This window comes from Salmo salar, unplaced genomic scaffold, assembly GCF_905237065.1.
Source record: "Salmo salar unplaced genomic scaffold, Ssal_v3.1, whole genome shotgun sequence".
Taxonomy (NCBI): Eukaryota; Metazoa; Chordata; class Actinopteri; order Salmoniformes; family Salmonidae; genus Salmo; species Salmo salar.
The window spans coordinates 67976-87396 of NW_025549839.1; the positions used below are offsets into that span (position 1 = coordinate 67976).

A 19421-nucleotide genomic window follows, 5' to 3' on the forward strand; every position below is an offset into this window, starting at 1 on the left:
CCTAAAGGACAGGGGAGGCTACCACCCATACTGGACCCTAAAGGACAGGGGGAGGCTACCACCCATACTGGACCCTAAAGGACAGGGGGAGGCTACCACCCATACTGGACCCTAAAGGACAGGGGGGAGGCTACCACCCATACTGGACCCTAAAGGACAGGGGGAGGCTACCACCCATACTGGACCCTAAAGGACAGGGGGGAGGCTACCACCCATACTGGACCCTAAAGGACAGGGGAGGCTACCACCCATACTGGACCCTAAAGGACAGGGGGAGGCTACCACCCATACTGGACCCTAAAGGACAGGGGGAGGCTACCACCCATACTGGACCCTAAAGGACAGGGGGAGGCTACCACCCATACTGGACCCTAAAGGACAGGGGAGGCTACCACCCATACTGGACCCTAAAGGACAGGGGGAGGCTACCACCCATACTGGACCCTAAAGGACAGGGGGAGGCTACCACCCATACTGGACCCTAAAGGACAGGGGGAGGCTACCACCCATACTGGACCCTAAAGGACAGGGGGGAGGCTACCACCCATACTGGACCCTAAAGGACAGGGGGAGGCTACCACCCATACTGGACCCTAAAGGACAGGGGGAGGCTACCACCCATACTGGACCCTAAAGGACAGGGGGAGGCTACCACCCATACTGGACCCTAAAGGACAGGGGAGGCTACCACCCATACTGGACCCTAAAGGACAGGGGAGGCTACCACCCATACTGGACCCTAAAGGACAGGGGAGGCTACCACCCATACTGGACCCTAAAGGACAGGGGGAGGCTACCACCCATACTGGACCCTAAAGGACAGGGGGAGGCTACCACCCATACTGGACCCTAAAGGACAGGGGGGAGGCTACCACCCATACTGGACCCTAAAGGACAGGGGGAGGCTACCACCCATACTGGACCCTAAAGGACAGGGGAGGCTACCACCCATACTGGACCCTAAAGGACAGGGGAGGCTACCACCCATACTGGACCCTAAAGGACAGGGGGAGGCTACCACCCATACTGGACCCTAAAGGACAGGGGGAGGCTACCACCCATACTGGACCCTAAAGGACAGGGGGAGGCTACCACCCATACTGGACCCTAAAGGACAGGGGGAGGCTACCACCCATACTGGACCCTAAAGGACAGGGGGAGGCTACCACCCATACTGGACCCTAAAGGACAGGGGGAGGCTACCACCCATACTGGACCCTAAAGGACAGGGGGAGGCTACCACCCATACTGGACCCTAAAGGACAGGGGGAGGCTACCACCCATACTGGACCCTAAAGGACAGGGGGGAGGCTACCACCCATACTGGACCCTAAAGGACAGGGGGGAGGCTACCACCCATACTGGACCCTAAAGGACAGGGGGAGGCTACCACCCATACTGGACCCTAAAGGACAGGGGGAGGCTACCACCCATACTGGACCCTAAAGGACAGGGGGAGGCTACCACCCATACTGGACCCTAAAGGACAGGGGGAGGCTACCACCCATACTGGACCCTAAAGGACAGGGGAGGCTACCACCCATACTGGACCCTAAAGGACAGGGGGAGGCTACCACCCATACTGGACCCTAAAGGACAGGGGGGAGGCTACCACCCATACTGGACCCTAAAGGACAGGGGGAGGCTACCACCCATACTGGACCCTAAAGGACAGGGGGAGGCTACCACCCATACTGGACCCTAAAGGACAGGGGGAGGCTACCACCCATACTGGACCCTAAAGGACAGGGGGAGGCTACCACCCATACTGGACCCTAAAGGACAGGGGGAGGCTACCACCCATACTGGACCCTAAAGGACAGGGGGAGGCTACCACCCATACTGGACCCTAAAGGACAGGGGGAGGCTACCACCCATACTGGACCCTAAAGGACAGGGGGAGGCTACCACCCATACTGGACCCTAAAGGACAGGGGGAGGCTACCACCCATACTGGACCCTAAAGGACAGGGGGGAGGCTACCACCCATACTGGACCCTAAAGGACAGGGGGAGGCTACCACCCATACTGGACCCTAAAGGACAGGGGGGAGGCTACCACCCATACTGGACCCTAAAGGACAGGGGAGGCTACCACCCATACTGGACCCTAAAGGACAGGGGGGAGGCTACCACCCATACTGGACCCTAAAGGACAGGGGGGAGGCTACCACCCATACTGGACCCTAAAGGACAGGGGGAGGCTACCACCCATACTGGACCCTAAAGGACAGGGGGGAGGCTACCACCCATACTGGACCCTAAAGGACAGGGGGAGGCTACCACCCATACTGGACCCTAAAGGACAGGGGGAGGCTACCACCCATACTGGACCCTAAAGGACAGGGGGAGGCTACCACCCATACTGGACCCTAAAGGACAGGGGGAGGCTACCACCCATACTGGACCCTAAAGGACAGGGGGAGGCTACCACCCATACTGGACCCTAAAGGACAGGGGAGGCTACCACCCATACTGGACCCTAAAGGACAGGGGAGGCTACCACCCATACTGGACCCTAAAGGACAGGGGGAGGCTACCACCCATACTGGACCCTAAAGGACAGGGGGAGGCTACCACCCATACTGGACCCTAAAGGACAGGGGGAGGCTACCACCCATACTGGACCCTAAAGGACAGGGGAGGCTACCACCCATACTGGACCCTAAAGGACAGGGGGAGGCTACCACCCATACTGGACCCTAAAGGACAGGGGGGAGGCTACCACCCATACTGGACCCTAAAGGACAGGGGGAGGCTACCACCCATACTGGACCCTAAAGGACAGGGGGGAGGCTACCACCCATACTGGACCCTAAAGGACAGGGGGAGGCTACCACCCATACTGGACCCTAAAGGACAGGGGGAGGCTACCACCCATACTGGACCCTAAAGGACAGGGGGGAGGCTACCACCCATACTGGACCCTAAAGGACAGGGGGAGGCTACCACCCATACTGGACCCTAAAGGACAGGGGGAGGCTACCACCCATACTGGACCCTAAAGGACAGGGGGAGGCTACCACCCATACTGGACCCTAAAGGACAGGGGGAGGCTACCACCCATACTGGACCCTAAAGGACAGGGGGAGGCTACCACCCATACTGGACCCTAAAGGACAGGGGGAGGCTACCACCCATACTGGACCCTAAAGGACAGGGGGAGGCTACCACCCATACTGGACCCTAAAGGACAGGGGAGGCTACCACCCATACTGGACCCTAAAGGACAGGGGGAGGCTACCACCCATACTGGACCCTAAAGGACAGGGGGAGGCTACCACCCATACTGGACCCTAAAGGACAGGGGGAGGCTACCACCCATACTGGACCCTAAAGGACAGGGGGAGGCTACCACCCATACTGGACCCTAAAGGACAGGGGGAGGCTACCACCCATACTGGACCCTAAAGGACAGGGGGAGGCTACCACCCATACTGGACCCTAAAGGACAGGGGGAGGCTACCACCCATACTGGACCCTAAAGGACAGGGGGAGGCTACCACCCATACTGGACCCTAAAGGACAGGGGGAGGCTACCACCCATACTGGACCCTAAAGGACAGGGGGGAGGCTACCACCCATACTGGACCCTAAAGGACAGGGGGGAGGCTACCACCCATACTGGACCCTAAAGGACAGGGGGAGGCTACCACCCATACTGGACCCTAAAGGACAGGGGGAGGCTACCACCCATACTGGACCCTAAAGGACAGGGGGGAGGCTACCACCCATACTGGACCCTAAAGGACAGGGGGGAGGCTACCACCCATACTGGACCCTAAAGGACAGGGGGAGGCTACCACCCATACTGGACCCTAAAGGACAGGGGGAGGCTACCACCCATACTGGACCCTAAAGGACAGGGGGGAGGCTACCACCCATACTGGACCCTAAAGGACAGGGGGAGGCTACCACCCATACTGGACCCTAAAGGACAGGGGGAGGCTACCACCCATACTGGACCCTAAAGGACAGGGGGAGGCTACCACCCATACTGGACCCTAAAGGACAGGGGGAGGCTACCACCCATACTGGACCCTAAAGGACAGGGGGGAGGCTACCACCCATACTGGACCCTAAAGGACAGGGGGGAGGCTACCACCCATACTGGACCCTAAAGGACAGGGGGAGGCTACCACCCATACTGGACCCTAAAGGACAGGGGGAGGCTACCACCCATACTGGACCCTAAAGGACAGGGGGAGGCTACCACCCATACTGGACCCTAAAGGACAGGGGGAGGCTACCACCCATACTGGACCCTAAAGGACAGGGGAGGCTACCACCCATACTGGACCCTAAAGGACAGGGGGAGGCTACCACCCATACTGGACCCTAAAGGACAGGGGGAGGCTACCACCCATACTGGACCCTAAAGGACAGGGGGGAGGCTACCACCCATACTGGACCCTAAAGGACAGGGGGAGGCTACCACCCATACTGGACCCTAAAGGACAGGGGGAGGCTACCACCCATACTGGACCCTAAAGGACAGGGGGAGGCTACCACCCATACTGGACCCTAAAGGACAGGGGGAGGCTACCACCCATACTGGACCCTAAAGGACAGGGGAGGCTACCACCCATACTGGACCCTAAAGGACAGGGGGAGGCTACCACCCATACTGGACCCTAAAGGACAGGGGGAGGCTACCACCCATACTGGACCCTAAAGGACAGGGGAGGCTACCACCCATACTGGACCCTAAAGGACAGGGGGAGGCTACCACCCATACTGGACCCTAAAGGACAGGGGGAGGCTACCACCCATACTGGACCCTAAAGGACAGGGGGAGGCTACCACCCATACTGGACCCTAAAGGACAGGGGGAGGCTACCACCCATACTGGACCCTAAAGGACAGGGGGGAGGCTACCACCCATACTGGACCCTAAAGGACAGGGGGAGGCTACCACCCATACTGGACCCTAAAGGACAGGGGGAGGCTACCACCCATACTGGACCCTAAAGGACAGGGGGAGGCTACCACCCATACTGGACCCTAAAGGACAGGGGGAGGCTACCACCCATACTGGACCCTAAAGGACAGGGGGAGGCTACCACCCATACTGGACCCTAAAGGACAGGGGGAGGCTACCACCCATACTGGACCCTAAAGGACAGGGGGGAGGCTACCACCCATACTGGACCCTAAAGGACAGGGGGAGGCTACCACCCATACTGGACCCTAAAGGACAGGGGGAGGCTACCACCCATACTGGACCCTAAAGGACAGGGGGAGGCTACCACCCATACTGGACCCTAAAGGACAGGGGGAGGCTACCACCCATACTGGACCCTAAAGGACAGGGGGAGGCTACCACCCATACTGGACCCTAAAGGACAGGGGGAGGCTACCACCCATACTGGACCCTAAAGGACAGGGGGAGGCTACCACCCATACTGGACCCTAAAGGACAGGGGGAGGCTACCACCCATACTGGACCCTAAAGGACAGGGGGAGGCTACCACCCATACTGGACCCTAAAGGACAGGGGGAGGCTACCACCCATACTGGACCCTAAAGGACAGGGGGAGGCTACCACCCATACTGGACCCTAAAGGACAGGGGGGAGGCTACCACCCATACTGGACCCTAAAGGACAGGGGAGGCTACCACCCATACTGGACCCTAAAGGACAGGGGGAGGCTACCACCCATACTGGACCCTAAAGGACAGGGGGGAGGCTACCACCCATACTGGACCCTAAAGGACAGGGGGAGGCTACCACCCATACTGGACCCTAAAGGACAGGGGGAGGCTACCACCCATACTGGACCCTAAAGGACAGGGGGAGGCTACCACCCATACTGGACCCTAAAGGACAGGGGGGAGGCTACCACCCATACTGGACCCTAAAGGACAGGGGGAGGCTACCACCCATACTGGACCCTAAAGGACAGGGGGAGGCTACCACCCATACTGGACCCTAAAGGACAGGGGGAGGCTACCACCCATACTGGACCCTAAAGGACAGGGGGAGGCTACCACCCATACTGGACCCTAAAGGACAGGGGGAGGCTACCACCCATACTGGACCCTAAAGGACAGGGGGAGGCTACCACCCATACTGGACCCTAAAGGACAGGGGGGAGGCTACCACCCATACTGGACCCTAAAGGACAGGGGGGAGGCTACCACCCATACTGGACCCTAAAGGACAGGGGGAGGCTACCACCCATACTGGACCCTAAAGGACAGGGGGAGGCTACCACCCATACTGGACCCTAAAGGACAGGGGGAGGCTACCACCCATACTGGACCCTAAAGGACAGGGGGAGGCTACCACCCATACTGGACCCTAAAGGACAGGGGGGAGGCTACCACCCATACTGGACCCTAAAGGACAGGGGGAGGCTACCACCCATACTGGACCCTAAAGGACAGGGGGAGGCTACCACCCATACTGGACCCTAAAGGACAGGGGGAGGCTACCACCCATACTGGACCCTAAAGGACAGGGGGAGGCTACCACCCATACTGGACCCTAAAGGACAGGGGGAGGCTACCACCCATACTGGACCCTAAAGGACAGGGGGAGGCTACCACCCATACTGGACCCTAAAGGACAGGGGGAGGCTACCACCCATACTGGACCCTAAAGGACAGGGGGAGGCTACCACCCATACTGGACCCTAAAGGACAGGGGGAGGCTACCACCCATACTGGACCCTAAAGGACAGGGGGAGGCTACCACCCATACTGGACCCTAAAGGACAGGGGGAGGCTACCACCCATACTGGACCCTAAAGGACAGGGGGAGGCTACCACCCATACTGGACCCTAAAGGACAGGGGGGAGGCTACCACCCATACTGGACCCTAAAGGACAGGGGGAGGCTACCACCCATACTGGACCCTAAAGGACAGGGGGAGGCTACCACCCATACTGGACCCTAAAGGACAGGGGGAGGCTACCACCCCATACTGGACCCTAAAGGACAGGGGGAGGCTACCACCCATACTGGACCCTAAAGGACAGGGGGAGGCTACCACCCATACTGGACCCTAAAGGACAGGGGGAGGCTACCACCCATACTGGACCCTAAAGGACAGGGGGAGGCTACCACCCATACTGGACCCTAAAGGACAGGGGGAGGCTACCACCCATACTGGACCCTAAAGGACAGGGGGAGGCTACCACCCATACTGGACCCTAAAGGACAGGGGGAGGCTACCACCCATACTGGACCCTAAAGGACAGGGGGAGGCTACCACCCATACTGGACCCTAAAGGACAGGGGGGAGGCTACCACCCATACTGGACCCTAAAGGACAGGGGGAGGCTACCACCCATACTGGACCCTAAAGGACAGGGGGAGGCTACCACCCATACTGGACCCTAAAGGACAGGGGGAGGCTACCACCCATACTGGACCCTAAAGGACAGGGGGAGGCTACCACCCATACTGGACCCTAAAGGACAGGGGGAGGCTACCACCCATACTGGACCCTAAAGGACAGGGGGGAGGCTACCACCCATACTGGACCCTAAAGGACAGGGGAGGCTACCACCCATACTGGACCCTAAAGGACAGGGGGAGGCTACCACCCATACTGGACCCTAAAGGACAGGGGGAGGCTACCACCCATACTGGACCCTAAAGGACAGGGGGAGGCTACCACCCATACTGGACCCTAAAGGACAGGGGGAGGCTACCACCCATACTGGACCCTAAAGGACAGGGGGAGGCTACCACCCATACTGGACCCTAAAGGACAGGGGGAGGCTACCACCCATACTGGACCCTAAAGGACAGGGGGAGGCTACCACCCATACTGGACCCTAAAGGACAGGGGGAGGCTACCACCCATACTGGACCCTAAAGGACAGGGGGAGGCTACCACCCATACTGGACCCTAAAGGACAGGGGGAGGCTACCACCCATACTGGACCCTAAAGGACAGGGGGAGGCTACCACCCATACTGGACCCTAAAGGACAGGGGGAGGCTACCACCCATACTGGACCCTAAAGGACAGGGGAGGCTACCACCCATACTGGACCCTAAAGGACAGGGGGAGGCTACCACCCATACTGGACCCTAAAGGACAGGGGGAGGCTACCACCCATACTGGACCCTAAAGGACAGGGGGAGGCTACCACCCATACTGGACCCTAAAGGACAGGGGAGGCTACCACCCATACTGGACCCTAAAGGACAGGGGGGAGGCTACCACCCATACTGGACCCTAAAGGACAGGGGGAGGCTACCACCCATACTGGACCCTAAAGGACAGGGGGAGGCTACCACCCATACTGGACCCTAAAGGACAGGGGGAGGCTACCACCCATACTGGACCCTAAAGGACAGGGGGAGGCTACCACCCATACTGGACCCTAAAGGACAGGGGGAGGCTACCACCCATACTGGACCCTAAAGGACAGGGGGAGGCTACCACCCATACTGGACCCTAAAGGACAGGGGGAGGCTACCACCCATACTGGACCCTAAAGGACAGGGGGAGGCTACCACCCATACTGGACCCTAAAGGACAGGGGGAGGCTACCACCCATACTGGACCCTAAAGGACAGGGGGAGGCTACCACCCATACTGGACCCTAAAGGACAGGGGGAGGCTACCACCCATACTGGACCCTAAAGGACAGGGGGGAGGCTACCACCCATACTGGACCCTAAAGGACAGGGGGAGGCTACCACCCATACTGGACCCTAAAGGACAGGGGGAGGCTACCACCCATACTGGACCCTAAAGGACAGGGGGAGGCTACCACCCATACTGGACCCTAAAGGACAGGGGGAGGCTACCACCCATACTGGACCCTAAAGGACAGGGGGAGGCTACCACCCATACTGGACCCTAAAGGACAGGGGGAGGCTACCACCCATACTGGACCCTAAAGGACAGGGGGAGGCTACCACCCATACTGGACCCTAAAGGACAGGGGGAGGCTACCACCCATACTGGACCCTAAAGGACAGGGGGAGGCTACCACCCATACTGGACCCTAAAGGACAGGGGGAGGCTACCACCCATACTGGACCCTAAAGGACAGGGGGAGGCTACCACCCATACTGGACCCTAAAGGACAGGGGGAGGCTACCACCCATACTGGACCCTAAAGGACAGGGGGAGGCTACCACCCATACTGGACCCTAAAGGACAGGGGAGGCTACCACCCATACTGGACCCTAAAGGACAGGGGGGAGGCTACCACCCATACTGGACCCTAAAGGACAGGGGAGGCTACCACCCATACTGGACCCTAAAGGACAGGGGAGGCTACCACCCATACTGGACCCTAAAGGACAGGGGGGAGGCTACCACCCATACTGGACCCTAAAGGACAGGGGGAGGCTACCACCCATACTGGACCCTAAAGGACAGGGGGAGGCTACCACCCATACTGGACCCTAAAGGACAGGGGGAGGCTACCACCCATACTGGACCCTAAAGGACAGGGGGAGGCTACCACCCATACTGGACCCTAAAGGACAGGGGGAGGCTACCACCCATACTGGACCCTAAAGGACAGGGGAGGCTACCACCCATACTGGACCCTAAAGGACAGGGGGAGGCTACCACCCATACTGGACCCTAAAGGACAGGGGAGGCTACCACCCATACTGGACCCTAAAGGACAGGGGGAGGCTACCACCCATACTGGACCCTAAAGGACAGGGGGAGGCTACCACCCATACTGGACCCTAAAGGACAGGGGGGAGGCTACCACCCATACTGGACCCTAAATGGACAGGGGGAGGCTACCACCCATACTGGACCCTAAAGGACAGGGGGAGGCTACCACCCATACTGGACCCTAAAGGACAGGGGGAGGCTACCACCCATACTGGACCCTAAAGGACAGGGGGAGGCTACCACCCATACTGGACCCTAAAGGACAGGGGGAGGCTACCACCCATACTGGACCCTAAAGGACAGGGGAGGCTACCACCCATACTGGACCCTAAAGGACAGGGGGAGGCTACCACCCATACTGGACCCTAAAGGACAGGGGGAGGCTACCACCCATACTGGACCCTAAAGGACAGGGGGAGGCTACCACCCATACTGGACCCTAAAGGACAGGGGGAGGCTACCACCCATACTGGACCCTAAAGGACAGGGGGAGGCTACCACCCATACTGGACCCTAAAGGACAGGGGAGGCTACCACCCATACTGGACCCTAAAGGACAGGGGGAGGCTACCACCCATACTGGACCCTAAAGGACAGGGGGAGGCTACCACCCATACTGGACCCTAAAGGACAGGGGGAGGCTACCACCCATACTGGACCCTAAAGGACAGGGGGAGGCTACCACCCATACTGGACCCTAAAGGACAGGGGGAGGCTACCACCCATACTGGACCCTAAAGGACAGGGGGAGGCTACCACCCATACTGGACCCTAAAGGACAGGGGAGGCTACCACCCATACTGGACCCTAAAGGACAGGGGGAGGCTACCACCCATACTGGACCCTAAAGGACAGGGGGAGGCTACCACCCATACTGGACCCTAAAGGACAGGGGGAGGCTACCACCCATACTGGACCCTAAAGGACAGGGGGAGGCTACCACCCATACTGGACCCTAAAGGACAGGGGGGAGGCTACCACCCATACTGGACCCTAAAGGACAGGGGGAGGCTACCACCCATACTGGACCCTAAAGGACAGGGGGAGGCTACCACCCATACTGGACCCTAAAGGACAGGGGGAGGCTACCACCCATACTGGACCCTAAAGGACAGGGGGAGGCTACCACCCATACTGGACCCTAAAGGACAGGGGGGAGGCTACCACCCATACTGGACCCTAAAGGACAGGGGGAGGCTACCACCCATACTGGACCCTAAAGGACAGGGGGAGGCTACCACCCATACTGGACCCTAAAGGACAGGGGGAGGCTACCACCCATACTGGACCCTAAAGGACAGGGGGAGGCTACCACCCATACTGGACCCTAAAGGACAGGGGGAGGCTACCACCCATACTGGACCCTAAAGGACAGGGGGAGGCTACCACCCATACTGGACCCTAAAGGACAGGGGGGAGGCTACCACCCATACTGGACCCTAAAGGACAGGGGGAGGCTACCACCCATACTGGACCCTAAAGGACAGGGGGAGGCTACCACCCATACTGGACCCTAAAGGACAGGGGGAGGCTACCACCCATACTGGACCCTAAAGGACAGGGGGAGGCTACCACCCATACTGGACCCTAAAGGACAGGGGGAGGCTACCACCCATACTGGACCCTAAAGGACAGGGGGAGGCTACCACCCATACTGGACCCTAAAGGACAGGGGGAGGCTACCACCCATACTGGACCCTAAAGGACAGGGGGAGGCTACCACCCATACTGGACCCTAAAGGACAGGGGGAGGCTACCACCCATACTGGACCCTAAAGGACAGGGGGAGGCTACCACCCATACTGGACCCTAAAGGACAGGGGGAGGCTACCACCCATACTGGACCCTAAAGGACAGGGGGAGGCTACCACCCATACTGGACCCTAAAGGACAGGGGGAGGCTACCACCCATACTGGACCCTAAAGGACAGGGGGGAGGCTACCACCCATACTGGACCCTAAAGGACAGGGGGAGGCTACCACCCATACTGGACCCTAAAGGACAGGGGGAGGCTACCACCCATACTGGACCCTAAAGGACAGGGGGAGGCTACCACCCATACTGGACCCTAAAGGACAGGGGGGAGGCTACCACCCATACTGGACCCTAAAGGACAGGGGGAGGCTACCACCCATACTGGACCCTAAAGGACAGGGGAGGCTACCACCCATACTGGACCCTAAAGGACAGGGGGAGGCTACCACCCATACTGGACCCTAAAGGACAGGGGGAGGCTACCACCCATACTGGACCCTAAAGGACAGGGGGAGGCTACCACCCATACTGGACCCTAAAGGACAGGGGGAGGCTACCACCCATACTGGACCCTAAAGGACAGGGGGAGGCTACCACCCATACTGGACCCTAAAGGACAGGGGGAGGCTACCACCCATACTGGACCCTAAAGGACAGGGGGAGGCTACCACCCATACTGGACCCTAAAGGACAGGGGGGAGGCTACCACCCATACTGGACCCTAAAGGACAGGGGGGAGGCTACCACCCATACTGGACCCTAAAGGACAGGGGGAGGCTACCACCCATACTGACCCTAAAGGACAGGGGGGAGGCTACCACCCATACTGGACCCTAAAGGACAGGGGGAGGCTACCACCCATACTGGACCCTAAAGGACAGGGGGAGGCTACCACCCATACTGGACCCTAAAGGACAGGGGGGAGGCTACCACCCATACTGGACCCTAAAGGACAGGGGGAGGCTACCACCCATACTGGACCCTAAAGGACAGGGGGAGGCTACCACCCATACTGGACCCTAAAGGACAGGGGGAGGCTACCACCCATACTGGACCCTAAAGGACAGGGGGGAGGCTACCACCCATACTGGACCCTAAAGGACAGGGGGAGGCTACCACCCATACTGGACCCTAAAGGACAGGGGGAGGCTACCACCCATACTGGACCCTAAAGGACAGGGGGAGGCTACCACCCATACTGGACCCTAAAGGACAGGGGGAGGCTACCACCCATACTGGACCCTAAAGGACAGGGGGAGGCTACCACCCATACTGGACCCTAAAGGACAGGGGGAGGCTACCACCCATACTGGACCCTAAAGGACAGGGGGAGGCTACCACCCATACTGGACCCTAAAGGACAGGGGGAGGCTACCACCCATACTGGACCCTAAAGGACAGGGGGGAGGCTACCACCCATACTGGACCCTAAAGGACAGGGGGAGGCTACCACCCATACTGGACCCTAAAGCGGACAGGGGGAGGCTACCACCCATACTGGACCCTAAAGGACAGGGGGGAGGCTACCACCCATACTGGACCCTAAAGGACAGGGGGAGGCTACCACCCATACTGGACCCTAAAGGACAGGGGGAGGCTACCACCCATACTGGACCCTAAAGGACAGGGGGGAGGCTACCACCCATACTGGACCCTAAAGGACAGGGGGGAGGCTACCACCCATACTGGACCCTAAAGGACAGGGGGAGGCTACCACCCATACTGGACCCTAAAGGACAGGGGGAGGCTACCACCCATACTGGACCCTAAAGGACAGGGGGGAGGCTACCACCCATACTGGACCCTAAAGGACAGGGGGAGGCTACCACCCATACTGGACCCTAAAGGACAGGGGGGAGGCTACCACCCATACTGGACCCTAAAGGACAGGGGGAGGCTACCACCCATACTGGACCCTAAAGGACAGGGGGGAGGCTACCACCCATACTGGACCCTAAAGGACAGGGGGAGGCTACCACCCATACTGGACCCTAAAGGACAGGGGGGAGGCTACCACCCATACTGGACCCTAAAGGACAGGGGGAGGCTACCACCCATACTGGACCCTAAAGGACAGGGGGGAGGCTACCACCCATACTGGACCCTAAAGGACAGGGGGAGGCTACCACCCATACTGGACCCTAAAGGACAGGGGGAGGCTACCACCCATACTGGACCCTAAAGGACAGGGGGAGGCTACCACCCATACTGGACCCTAAAGGACAGGGGGGAGGCTACCACCCATACTGGACCCTAAAGGACAGGGGAGGCTACCACCCATACTGGACCCTAAAGGACAGGGGGAGGCTACCACCCATACTGGACCCTAAAGGACAGGGGGAGGCTACCACCCATACTGGACCCTAAAGGACAGGGGGAGGCTACCACCCATACTGGACCCTAAAGGACAGGGGGAGGCTACCACCCATACTGGACCCTAAAGGACAGGGGGGGAGGCTACCACCCATACTGGACGGGGGGAAAGGAGACCACTCTAAAAGCTAATGAGACGACATTGAGAGTGTGTGATACCTTTAGATCCATAAAGTCCATATTAACCAGGTTGGTGAAGGCCAGCCGCCCCGTAGAGAGATCTGACAGGGAGACGAGAAACTCAGTTAGTTGGTTTGTTAGCTAACACAGCACACCAGCCTGATGGACATCACTGATCTATCAACTAGTGAAGGACAGGAGACCAGCCTGATGGACATCACTGATCTATCAACTAGTGAAGGACAGGAGACCAGCCTGATGGACATCACTGATCTATCAACTAGTGAAGGACAGGAGCCCAGCCTGATCTATCAACTAGTGAAGGACAGGACACCAGCCTGATGGACATCACTGATCTATCAACTAGTGAAGGACAGGAGACCAGCCTGATGGACATCACTGATCTATCAACTAGTGAAGGACAGGAGACCAGCCTGATGGACATCACTGATCTATCAACTAGTGAAGGACAGGAGCCCAGCCTGATGGACATCACTGATCTATCAACTAGTGAAGGACAGGAGACCAGCCTGATGGACATCACTGATCTATCAACTAGTGAAGGACAGGAGCCCAGCCTGATCTATCAACTAGTGAAGGACAGGAGACCAGCCTGATCTATCAACTAGTGAAGGACAGGAGCCCAGCCTGATGGACATCACTGATCTACTAATAATATTACTACTAATAATAAATACTACTAATAATAAATACTACTAATAATAAATACTAATAATAATATTACTACTAATAATATTACTACTACTAAATGCCATTTTGCAGATGCTTTTATCCAAAGCCTCTTTGTGACGCATGGAAACCATTTGACTTATGGGTGGAATGGACCCCAGGACCCTGGTGTTGGACCCACCATGCTCTACAGAACCACACTGGACCCCAGGACCCTGGTGTTGGACGCACCATGCTCTACAGAACCACACTGGACCCTGGTGTTGGACGCACCATGCTCTACAGAACCACACTGGACCCCAGGACCCTGGTGTTGGACCCACCATGCTCTACAGAACCACACTGGACCTCAGGACCCTGGTGTTGGACCCACCATGCTCTACAGAACCACACTGGACCCCAGGACCCTGGTGTTGGACGCACCATGCTCTACAGAACCACACTGGACCTCAGGACCCTGGTGTTGGACCCACCATGCTCTACAGAACCACACTGGACCCCAGGACCCTGGTGTTGGACCCACCATGCTCTACAGAACCACACTGGACCCCAGGACCCTGGTGTTGGACGCACCATGCTCTACAGAACCACACTGGACCCCAGGACCCTGGGTGTTGGACGCACCATGCTCTACAGAACCACACTGGACCCCAGGACCCTGGTGTTGGACGCACCATGCTCTACAGAACCACACTGGACCCCAGGACCCTGGTGTTGGACGCACCATGCTCTACAGAACCACATTGGACCCCAGGACCCTGGTGTTGGACCCACCATGCTCTACAGAACCACACTGGACCCCAGAACCCTGGTGTTGGACGCACCATGCTCTACAGAACCACACTGGACCCTGGTGTTGGACCCACCATGCTCTACAGAGCCACACTGGACCCCAGGACCCTGGTGTTGGACTCGCCATGCTCTACAGAGCCACACTGGACCCCAGGACCCTGGTGTTGGACGCACCATGCTCTACAGAACCACACTGGACCCTGGTGTTGGACGCACCATGCTCTACAGAACCACACTGGACCCTGGTGTTGGACCCACCATGCTCTACAGAGCCACACTGGAACCACAAACCAAGGTAACTGGTACAGTGTTTACCATCTCCATGTTCAGAGTGTCTTCCAGGGAGAGGTCCAGTCTGTGTGTTGGGGCCGAGGGAGGAGGCTCTAGTCCTGGGCTCTGTCTGGTCCAGATTCACCTTCACCAGCATGTCTGAGAACCGGTGGGCTGCTATGAAGTCATCTGCAGCATCTCTGAGAGGATGGAGAGAGAGAGACAGAGGGGATCCATGTGAGCAACATCGTTCACTGAAGCAAACATGGGGGATATTCACATCCTAACCGCATGCAGGGTGAAGGAGCACTGGGGCTCCTTAACCCTGCATTTCCCCACGGGGCTCCTTAACCCTGCATTTCCCCCACGGGGCTCCTTAACCCTGCATTTCCCCCCCACGGGCTCCTTAACCCTGCATTTCCCCCCACGGGCTCCTTAACCCTGCATTTCCCCCCCACGGGCTCCTTAACCCTGTATTTCCCCCACGGGGCTCCTTAACCCTGCATTTCCCCCCACGGGGCTCCTTAACCCTGCATTTCCCCCCACGGGGCTCCTTAACCCTGCATTTCCCCACGGGGCTCCTTAACCCTGCATTTCCCCCACGGGGCTCCTTAACCCCTGCATTCCCCCACGGGGCTCCTTAACCCTGCATTTCCCCACGGGGCTCCTTAACCCTGCATTTCCCCCACGGGGCTCCTTAACCCTGCATTTCCCCCACGGGGCTCCTTAACCCTGCATTTCCCCCACGGGCTCCTTAACCCTGCATTTCCCCCACGGGGCTCCTTAACCCTGCATTTCCCCCACGGGGCTCCTTAACCCTGCATTTCCCCCACGGGCTCCTTAACCCTGCATTTCCCCCCACGGGGCTCCTTAACCCTGCATTTCCCCCCCACGGGGCTCCTTAACCCTGCATTTCCCCCCCACGGGGCTCCTTAACCCTGCATTTACGGTGTTCCTGAATATCATTATCTGCTTTTCAACTTCGGAGCACATGTGCTCCTTGGAAAACAAGTCAGCATAGAGCCCTGCATGACATGACTTTCACTGCTGCTAATATAAAAAAACTCTTTGATACTCACAGCTCATCTTTGAAGCTGAGGGCAAATTTCCCCTGTTCCTTGTTGTTGGACTGAGAGTCAGCCAGAGAGAACCGACCGTCCTCCAGATATGACGCCTGGACGGCATTTACTCTGGAGAGAAAAGGACTGAGATTCATTTTTTTAGTAGTAGTCAGATAGTTATGAACACTGATCAGAGCTACATAACGGTAACGCTGTATTAGAAGGTTACCGAGCCAGAACCAAAACCCATATAGTTCTGCAGGGCCTTGTGTTCCAGTAACATTGATGTTGGCGTGACGGGTGGTGGGGGTAAGTGGTGCTGCTGACCCACCTGTTGTCGGACCCAGCTCTAATTTTAGCCACGGTGGAGGCAGCTACGGGCAGCCCCAGGGTGGAGGCCAGGGTGACGTTTCCCAGGGTGGCACGGCTGCTGCCCACAGAGGTAGACAGGAAACTGGGGGAACGCCTCATCCTCGATGTTGCTGAAACTCTCTGTCATGATGCTGGGCTACGGTTAGGACCCAGCTACCTCAGGTTCTACTGCAGACCATCAACTGAGTGGAGAAAAAAAACATTCAGCACAATTCATGATAAACATGTCAGTTAGACGAGCAATAATTCAAGTTCATAGTGGAAAGTGTGTTGTAGTTAAAAGTGTCATGTAGATTCCTCCTCGTGATGTTCACATGACGGCAATGCCAAAAAGTACCCAGTCAGTTGACTCCAGTCCAAACTCAAAGCTACAAGGTAACCAAAACTAAAACAAAACACTGACACATTGTTCCAACTAGAGGGATATTAGGTGGATATTAGGTGGGTATCAGAGGGATATTAGAGGGATATTAGCTAAATATTAGAGGGATATTAGAGGGATATTAGAGGGATATTAGGTGGATATCAGGTGAATATCAGAGGGACAGATATGATATCTAGATACATCAATGCAGCCAGTCAGTTTGTCGTTGTGGCCTGGCAAAACAAACTTGTATTGACACAGAGGAAAGTTTGTCAAAGCTAGTTAGTTAGCTAGCTAGCGACAAACACTTGAACCAAAGTGGATGAGCACACAAATCAACCGTTTCCTAACTTACTGAATAGTTTAAGGCCAGTACTTCCCCCCCCCCCCAAAAAAAAAAATACCGAAAGTAAACAGAGCTACAAATTTCACAACAAATGAAGAAGTTTGTCTCCCGAGTGAAAACCGACTCGCAATAAATTTACCGAGACGGGGCCGCAAGACATGAAGTCCTCACAGTAATGTTACTGTTTCTAAAGTAGCAACACGTTTAAGTAATTATTACGCTACACAATTAACGAAAAGTTTTTTAAAAAACACACAATAAAGTATTATTAAAGTTAGAAGTGGTAACAAACCGGACCAGTAGCCTCGGAGAAACACGGTATTCGGTTGGATCAATCACCGGAAGCCCGCGCTAAGCAACCATCACTATGGGCGGGACGTAGATAGAAAGAGACGTTTTGATTGGACTAACCTCTATGACCATGTGAAATGGTGTATCACCATTGGATTGTTATCCTGTCATTTTACTTGAATTAGTTCAATTGTAGAGGTATATATATATATCAGATCAATGTCCTTACCAGATATGGTCCTTACATTTTGAAAGTATAGCATTGGATTGAAGTGCTTCTCATCAACTAATTGTTGTGATATATAGTTAAATTGTATTTAATTTTTTTGCTCATGAAATGTATGTGATACATATATTCAAAATGTGTAGCACTTGTTGCAGATTCAATAGCATCCATATCATATCATAAATCCTAAGTCTAAGGAGTGGTCAGGGAACTTGCAGGAGTATCATATGTTCCCCACAGCAGCTGCAACCATCACTTGGCTAGCTGACAGCTGCACAGTAAATACAACACGCCATATCTGACTGACTGACATCTTTCTATAGACTTCAGAGATACTCGCTGTGATTTGTGTACAGTATGAGAACGACAGGTAGTTTCATGAGAGAAACCCAGTGGTAGAATGTAAAGTGCTCAGGGCCCCTCAGTCTGGTAGTTTCATGAGAGAAACCCAGTGGTAGAATGTAAAGAGCTCAGGGCCCCTCAGTCTGGTAGTTTCATGAGAGAAACCCAGTGGTAGAATGTAAAGTGCTCAGGGCCCCTCAGTCTGGTAGTTTCATGAGAGAAACCCAGTGGTAGAATGTAAAAGTGCTCAGGGCCCCTCAGTCTGGTAGTTTCATGAGAGAAACCCAGTGGTAGAATGTAAAGTGCTCAGGGCCCCTCAGTCTGGTAGTTTCATGAGAGAAACCCAGTAGTAGAATGTAAAGTGCTCAGGGCCCTCAGTCGGGCTGATTCACGGCTGACTCACATGGTAGTCAGTCATGGATGGCACATAGTGAGTGTAAAGGCTGATTCACATGGTAGTCAGTTATGGATGGTACATAGTGAGTGTAAAGGCTGAATCACATGGTAGTCAGTCATGGATGGTACATAGTGAGTGTAAAGGCTGATTCACATGGTAGTCGAGTCATGGATGGCACATAGTGAGTGTAAAGGCTGATTCACATGGTAGTCAGTTATGGATGGTACATAGTGAGTGTAAAGGCTGATTCACGTGGTAGTCGGTTATGGATGGTACATAGTGAGTGTAAAGGCTGATCACATGGTAGTCAGTCATGGATGGCACGTAGTGAGTGTAAAGGCTGATTCACATGGTAGTCAGTCATGGATGGCACGTAGTGAGTGTAAAGGCTGATTCACATGGTAGTCGGTCATGGATG

General features: G+C 56.4%; 1 protein-coding gene across 4 annotated transcripts in view; it reads right to left on the bottom strand.

Annotated features, from left to right (window-relative positions):
• Window positions 1-18147, bottom strand: part of LOC123738877 (centrosomal protein of 192 kDa-like) — a 31691-nt gene extending 13544 nt beyond the window's left edge. The window contains exons 1-5 of one of the 4 annotated variants that reach the window (XM_045713551.1): window positions 18040-18147; window positions 16997-17219; window positions 16684-16809; window positions 15650-15804; window positions 13892-13953 (exon numbers count right to left, since the gene is read on the bottom strand). In XM_045713551.1, the coding sequence (XP_045569507.1) occupies window positions 13892-13953; window positions 15650-15804; window positions 16684-16809; window positions 16997-17136 (483 nt within the window). In that variant the 5' untranslated portion in view covers window positions 17137-17219; window positions 18040-18147. Of the gene's footprint in view, window positions 1-13891; window positions 13954-15649; window positions 15805-16683; window positions 16810-16996; window positions 17220-17756; window positions 17972-18039 lie in introns of those variants that run through there. The other 3 variants (XM_045713554.1, XM_045713552.1, XM_045713553.1) reach the window with 3 other exon arrangements.
• Between the last annotated feature and the right edge of the window lie 1274 nt (window positions 18148-19421).